Source organism: Saccoglossus kowalevskii, chromosome 12, assembly GCF_978046115.1.
Source record: "Saccoglossus kowalevskii chromosome 12, keSacKowa6.1, whole genome shotgun sequence".
Classification (NCBI taxonomy): Eukaryota; Metazoa; Hemichordata; class Enteropneusta; family Harrimaniidae; genus Saccoglossus; species Saccoglossus kowalevskii.
In genome coordinates, this window is record NC_140652.1 from 10,206,576 (window position 1) to 10,214,531 (window position 7,956).

At 35.4% G+C, this 7,956-nt stretch overlaps 1 protein-coding gene across 1 annotated transcript; it reads left to right on the forward strand.

The window, feature by feature from the left end:
- The first annotated feature begins 221 nt into the window (after positions 1–221).
- On the forward strand, positions 222–5,587 carry LOC102810192 (uncharacterized). Its single transcript, XM_085506122.1, has 8 exons — positions 222–823; positions 1,589–1,759; positions 2,005–2,275; positions 2,983–3,053; positions 3,303–3,597; positions 4,912–4,979; positions 5,195–5,234; positions 5,453–5,587. The coding sequence occupies exons 1-7, from the start codon at positions 238–240 to the stop codon at positions 5,212–5,214; spliced, it is 1,482 nt and encodes a 493-aa protein (XP_085362248.1). The 5' UTR covers positions 222–237; the 3' UTR covers positions 5,215–5,234; positions 5,453–5,587.
- The last annotated feature ends 2,369 nt before the right edge of the window (positions 5,588–7,956 follow it).

A 7,956-nucleotide genomic window follows, 5' to 3' on the forward strand; every position in this document is an offset into this window, starting at 1 on the left:
ATTTTGTACGCAAAAAAAAATATTTTAATAATAATCTGTTATTAATATCAATACTTTCTGAATAGGCGAATATTGGTGGTCGGATTCCCAGAAGCTATAATGGTAAATATAAATTAGTCATTACAAAATGAATCGTTTTTGTAGTTACATATATCAATGGATACAATTTTAAACAAATAACTCGCAATGCAATATGTTCTTATTTCAGGGCCTGCGTTGATTGGTACTGGCGAAGATATGAAGTTGTACACTAAAGGTTATTCTGATAGAAAGTGGGATGGTCCTCTTCGAAGTTCATGCTGTATGATGAGAATTGCAGTTATGCCTGACGGTAGCTTACTTGGAGTCGGTGAAGACAATCAACTATATACTAAGACGTCAATTTATTCTGGCAGTTGGAAGGTCGTTGAGGGCAGTTGCTGCATTCAGGATGTGGCCGTGAAGCAGGACGGTACAATCATCGCTGTATCCTCCGCCACAGGTACAAAACTGATGACTCGTCCCGATTTGAATAGTGAATGGACAACCAGCCGTAAATTCAACGATGTTGTTCGCATCGATGTACTGCCAGACGGCACAGTTTTAGGTGTCACTAAAACTGGAGGACTCAAGCGACGTGTTGGTGGATTTGATGGTACATGGCAATACCAGAATAGTTTTGGTATGAAAGCAGACGACATTTCAATTCAACCTGACGGAATCGTACTAGGTATTGAAAAAGGCGGATGTGGTGTTCACGCCCTTGACTTAGAGACTGGTAAATGGGGAGAACAATTACCTGAATCTGAATGTGTAACAGCTATTGCATCTCCTGGCAATTTGAGTGAGTACAGTGTTCATACATACGAAAAGAGTTTCGTTAACAGAATCATTATTTGCATTCTTGTTTTTTAAGATCAATTTTAGTACTAATGCTACTAAACCAAGCAGCATATTATATATTATATAAACTATTTTTTTAATGAAAATATTAGTTATTATCTTCACTTTGTGACATATGATATAATCAAATGTACAAAAAATACCTTCTGAAAAGTAGAGGCGAATGTGCAAGTGATTGTAATTACTTCTATTATGTTTTAGAAGTTAGGTAAGCTTGTGAACACGCTGAAGTTCTGAAAACTAAGACACAGTTGAGCAATGAGACCCATGTATATTACATTTTTGTTCATTACATTAGTACATTTTTATACTTTTGTACAATTTGATAAATATTATGGAACATATAAATATGAGCGTATATACTTTGTAAAGACTAATACGTCTTTGGAAAGCACAATAGAGTGATCAGTAGGAATTGTAGTTGACAGTATATCTTTTGGGTTTTATTTGTTGGCAAATACGAATATTATTTATTTTAATGTTTACATAACATTAACATTTTGGACAGAATTATTTCGATCTATATTTGGTAGTTTTAATAGTTATTTTTTTCCGCAAAAACTGTCGTTTGCATATATTATTACTTTATACCAAGTTTCCAGGTTAAAATATGTAAACTATGTATTATCATAATACCGTCTTATCACGTAAGTGTATGAAAAAAAATAATTACTAGCTATAGCAACATATATATTTCTATTTAAAGTATTCCCTGAGGCGACTGAAAAACCAACAACTGTTGAACCCACAGAAGCACCAACCGAGGCCCCAACAGATGCACCAACGGAGGCACCAACGGAGGCTCCAACAGATGCACCAACGGAGGCACCAACGGAGGCTCCAACAGAACCACCGCCACCACCACCACCACCTTCGAGTACGTAATCATTCAATAATTAAAATGTTCAGACTGCATTTTAAAGAACCTTACTATGGGCTACAAATTCCCCCTCACAATATTGGTTGTTATCAGTTTGTAGTGTTATAATAAACACATAAATAACTCTAATGTCTACAACATTTAATTCGTTCCCAATAATTACAATCCAGACATCTCGTGACATACTATTACTTAGTGATTACTCGACAATGTTTTTCAAATATTTACATATTTATTTGTAGAATATCAAGTTTTTACTGACTTAGTACAAAACAGAGATGCTTACGGGGAATGCTATAAAAGAGGTATGATGCTTGCTGTCCCACATGATAAGAGTGCATATAATGACATAGTTAATGCAATCAAAGCCAAGGGGACACTGGATGCAAAACGTTTCTGGTTTGGTATAAGATCAATCGATGGAGAAATTAAAACAATTTATGGAAGTAACGCTTACCATAGAGCATTTGCACCTAACGAGCCCAGCGGTGATGGCGTCTGTATCAGTCTTTCGTAAGTGATTCTTTTCAATTTCCGTCAATATATTTGAATGCATCTGTCACGTGCCCGATTCAAATAGCAGTCCCTTGACATTATGTCGTGGTCATGACACTCAGAATAAGTGTGATTGTTTATAACATTAGACGTGGATTTCCGTGAAGCGAAGCTCATTATACGCCCTTCTAGCTGAAATCTTTGCAGTGAACTTGAGGTGTGAAGATTATAAAGATAAAAGTAATATTTGCATGGAGGGTTAACACATAATACAATTGACCTGTCGTACCAGATCTATCCATAGTCAAGAGCTGCTTAATTGCTTGTTATTATTAGCAAGAGTAATTTTAGTGCATATTTTGATTTATGTTTCGTCCTAGATAATATTTCAAATTAAGTTATTCAATTGGTATGTTTTTGTTTTATTGTATATTTGAAGGCACTTATATTAGCAGCATTTTAAAAGTCAATTTAGTGTTCAATCTCATCATAAACTGTCACTGAGTTTTGGTTCTGTCAGAATACAAAAAACGGATATTTTCTCCGAATAATAAGTTTTTTTTTCTATTATTTATTTGTGGTTAGTTTTTGTTTTTGTTATGCTACATTATATTGTTGAATTATATATTTCAATATATTTGTTGTATTTTGGGTGTATTTAAAAATAATTTACCAAAGATATAAGTCGACTAAGATATGCTGGAAAATTCTGTTTTTCCTCAAAGGGTGGAAAACGATTATAAGTACGACGATGTCACCTGTGGGACCCGGGGTATGTCCGTATGCGAACCCCTAGGTAAGACTTTTATATGTGAGCTCGATTTTATGTTTTGTAACTGGAAACTATCCTCAGTCTTGTGACTTGAAACTGTCGTTCTTTTTGTACATTCGTTTAAACATGTAGGCATGTTTTAATTTCTTACTATTGAAGAACAGTTGTTGAAATACATGATAAACTTGGTAAAATATCCTATGATACATATCATATGATTTGTATATGTTTAGTAAGTAATCATTGCTAATTGAATTTTGTTCAAAATTACAGATCCTAACTTTGCTGCAGAGTTAGTCAAATACAAAGTATTCGAAATAAGGGCTACCCGTGAAGATTCAATAAATGAATGTAAAAGGAAAGGCATGGTACTTGCCAGAGACAACAATGAAGATGTCCATGCTGCCATTACAATCAAGATTTGGATACTTGCCGCAAGAAAAGAGAATTTCCACATTGATGCACTCAAAAGTGGTTCTGACGTAGTATCAAGTGATGGCACTGTTCAGAATTTCAAACCATTCGCAAAGGGTGAAGTTGATGGACAAGGTGACTGTTTTTATCTACGGTAGGTATTGATATTTTATCGTGTGTCTCTAATTGAATGTGTTCCATTGTCTAATACAATATTATCAGGCTGATGACACGGTATTCAGCATTTGTGTTATTATTATGGCCACTGGCTGTCTAATTGTTATTTAGGTTGGACGAATTTACTTTGTCAAATTTATTTGTATTTTCGGTTAACATCTATAAATGTTTTAAGAGATATAAAATGTTTGTAGGAATGAATTATATTATACATACATTTTGTTCTAGATATTTACGTGCTAAAGTAGACTTTATAGAGACAGAAAGTAAATTTCTGATACAGACTAAACAAATAGAATATAACTACAAGCTTTTCAAAGATGAAAATTTATTATAATTTTAAAAGAACAAATCTTACGAAAAATAGCCAAGGTATACGTATAAGAGGTGTCAAAATGATCATAGTATAGTAGTTGTTTAGAAGAAAAATGACAGAAATATTTGCGAAAAATGTAGAATTAAAGATATCCACAGAAAATAAGTATAAGTCCGAATAACCAACTACTAAAAAAGCATGTGTTCTAGTATAGTGTTGTAAGCGAAGTAATATGCAATCTTACTAACACTACTTGTAACATAATGCAACACAAGATTCTAACATTATGGGTGTAATGTTAGCTTGTGTTCAGTCATGTGGTACAGCAGCATCACCAAGAGACTGTTTTTTTGCAAGTTCTTGACGAAAAATGTAAGAAGTTTAAGAAGTCATCTGCAAACTAAATACATTTTATAATAACTATTAATATATCAATCAACAAATAACGTATATAAGTGTATAAATTGTAAAGAGTATATCCATGATATGATTAAGAGTACGATGTATACCATTTGTCTAAAAGATCTAAAAGTGTATTTATTTCAAATTGCATTTATTAGATATTCATAGGCGGCGGCACGAAATTTTGCATGTTGAGGCGACCTCTGGTCACCACCCCTCGCGCCTAAGGCGCGACTTCCCAGAGGGGTCCAGGGTATGCTCCTTGTGAAATTTGTTTAAATCTAGACCCTCCTGCATTTTGAGGGACAATATTTGCTGACACAAAGGGCTTCAGCTTTGCCTCATCTGCCCCCTTCCCCTGTGCCGCTGCCATTGATATTAAGTGAATTTAATCTTCTATTAATTTCCTTTCTTTATATAAATACATAGAAAGTCTACATTAATTTTGTGGCATATTATACATATTCACATCAAGTTAATTATTGGAATAAAAAGATTAGAAGAGCAATCAATCAATATTATAACCGAGCTGGGTATTCATGGTTGACAATCGTACATTCTTTTTGTTGACAGGAGAACTAAGGAATTGCAGTGGGGCGATCAAAAATGTCATAAGACGTTTGGATACGTATGCTACGACAGTGAGTTTGTCTTTTGCATTGCATATATTCGAATAAAAAATACGAAAATGGGTCTTTAATACTAGTAATTCTTTTCAAAATCATATTTTTTCCTTTGTGTGCAGGACGCTTTTTGTAACAGATACACTTATTCACTCAGTAGTGAATGCATAATTGAATGATATCAATTGAAGTATTAGTTATTAATTGTATAATTTTTCTTTTTCTTTGAAAAGAAAATGCTACATCTGACTAAGGAATATATATGCCAAATAGGTAAGAAACTAATGGCTGAATTGATTATGATGATAAATGTTTAACACATCATTTTGAAAACACTTAAATTACCCATAACGATTTTTCTAATTTATTGTGAAAACAAAGTTAAGTCCTCCAATGTGGCTTTGGATGAGAAAGTCACAGATGTAGTATAATTTGACTCTCTATTTACATTGTCAGCTGTCTAATTCTATTTTCTCATATTTTTTTCACAGAAATTGATCCTACCGAGAAGCCAACCATGAACCTACATCATGACAAACAAAGCACGTCACCCTATCTCAGGTGAAAAGATGCATTGTATGAATGAATAAATAAATAAATAAATCAAATGTATAAAACTATGCAAATGATTCACGTTTTCAATGATGATTGTCAATATTTTTGCATCATATATTGCGTCGTGTTCACATTTTACACTTCAAAGTATTTTTTTTACATTGCTACAATGTAAATCAGCAAATTTAAGAAGAAACAATGAGTAGCCTTTTAAAACTGCAGTAAAATACTGAATCGAATGAGTGTGTAAGACCCACTGCGATAAGGTATCATTGAAAGTCACATTTACTCTGTGAAGCAAGAAACAGGTGTGATTCGTATGTTTGTTTTGTTTTAGTACATTCTGTAGGCCGGTATTTAAAATCTTGAATGGTTTGCTAACGCCGGCTTTTCTGATGATATTCCTTAAGGGTGAGAAGATATGTAATAATAGCAAAACGGCATTTACTTTCGTCATGCGTTACGTGGTTGTAATATCGTGTAGTGAATACTGTATGTCATACTGTAGCATCGAATACATGTAGAGTAACGAGATATCGAAAATATCATATATATATACAGACCCACCAGAAAGTATTTACGCACCTGTCATTTGATCGTTTTCGTAACTAAAAATAACAATTCCGGGTAACATGATGTGTTGACTTTAAAATATACTAAATTTAAGAAGAACTAGTGCATTTTAGTCAAAATAAAATGGTTGATTTGTGTTTAGTTTTTTTGTATGTAGACGTTTTTTCAGTGAGCGAAAATCGCCATGGTTAACTCTATGGGAGCGCGCTCATTTGCATATCATTTGCATCTCATTAAAACTTCACGCCATAAAACATGTGCGATAGTCGTGTCCTTTCTCATGCAAATTTGAACCAATTGGGAAGCTGAAATTATTTTAACACGCGCTTCTGGGCGGGAATACCTGTCAGTTGTAGTTCATGAATATTCCTATCGAGGTCATAGTGTCCGATACGTAATTTTTATTTACAAACATTGAGCCATGCCGAAAGTTAGGGAGTTGTCAGAATTTACTAAAGGGAACATTGAAGCACTGTATACAGAAGGAGTGTCTAATAGGGAAATTGCAAGAAGACTGGGAATTTCTGAAGGCTCCATACGTTTCAACCTGCGAAAACTTCGTCTGCGGGGTAGTATGGACAATCGTCGTCGATCAGGTCGACCAAGGCGTACAACGCAACGCGAAGACCGGATACTCATCAGGTCTAGTTTAGCGAATCGGTTTCACACCGCCCGTGATTTGCGTGCCAATTTTAATCAACTCACTGGGAAAGATTGAGTTTGAGCACTATAAAATCAAGACTATATAAGGATGGTAATCTTCGCGGCTGTGTTGCAAAAAAGAAACCTAAACTACAACCTCGACACATCGCAGCGCGGTTGCAATTTGCCAGACAACACATCGACTGGACTCCGGCACAGTGGGCTCAAGTTATCTGGTCGGACGAATCAAAGTTTACGGTGTTTCGTAGCCGTGGAAGATTATTTGTACGTCGGAGACCAGGTGAAGAGTACGAGCTGAAATGCATTAAACCTACAATAAAATTTGGTGGTGGTAGCGTCATGGTGTGGGGATGTTTTTCGGCTACCGGCTTAAGGTCGCTGGTCCGTGTACCGACGACCATGAACCGATGGAAATATTTGGATATCCTGCAAAACGAAATGATACCGTCGGCACTAAGACTCGTTGGACCCAATTTTCATTTCCAACAGGATAATGCCCCCGTTCACACAGCATCGGCAGTGAGGGATTTTCTAAATAATCCACAAGAGTAAGGATATTTTTTCGACAACTTTACCACTTTGAATTGGCCTGCGCAGTCTCCAGATTTGAATCCCATTGAGAACCTCTGGGAGTTGATCGATTTAGAGGTGCATTCCCGACCAGTTGCTAACATCGAGGATTTATACGCGAGTATAATGGAAGCTTGGGGACAGTTCCAAGTGAACATGTGTCAGAAACTCGTCGATACCATGCCAAAACGGCTCAGAGAAGTCATCCAGCGAAGAGGTGGACACACGCATTATTGACAATCGCCGCGTTCTATGTCTTCATGAATATTCATGAGCTTGCGTTTACACGGTATTCTTCATAGAGAATTCGAACATTTTTTCACTGTTTCGTTCAGACTGCCGTTTTTATTCAATCCTGCATGACAATGACAATTTTGTTGTTTTTATTGTGTGTAAAAACGCATATTTTATTAGATATATAAATATATTTATTCAAACCGTTATTGAGTTTATTTTATTGTATGATATCGTAGGTAGTAGCTGCCTGTAGTGTGGTGCGTAAATACTTTCTGGCGGGTCTGTATATATATTGTGACGTTAAATGCGGGGGGCATTTATGGGGCTACACCGTATTCAGGATCGGGGAGCTTGTCTTTAATACCGGTCTAATAGTCTTTGTCTTTGGTAGCGTGCT

Coding starts and splice junctions, on each gene's coding strand:
- LOC102810192 (XM_085506122.1), top strand. CDS start 238: ATGAAGTTGTACACTAAAGGTTATTCTGATAGAAAGTGGGATGGTCCT. Junction 3,598..4,911: donor GGTGACTGTTTTTATCTACG/GTAGGTATTGAT, acceptor TTTTGTTGACAG/GAGAACTAAGGAATTGCAGT. Junction 4,980..5,194: donor TGGATACGTATGCTACGACA/GTGAGTTTGTCT, acceptor TTCTTTGAAAAG/AAAATGCTACATCTGACTAA.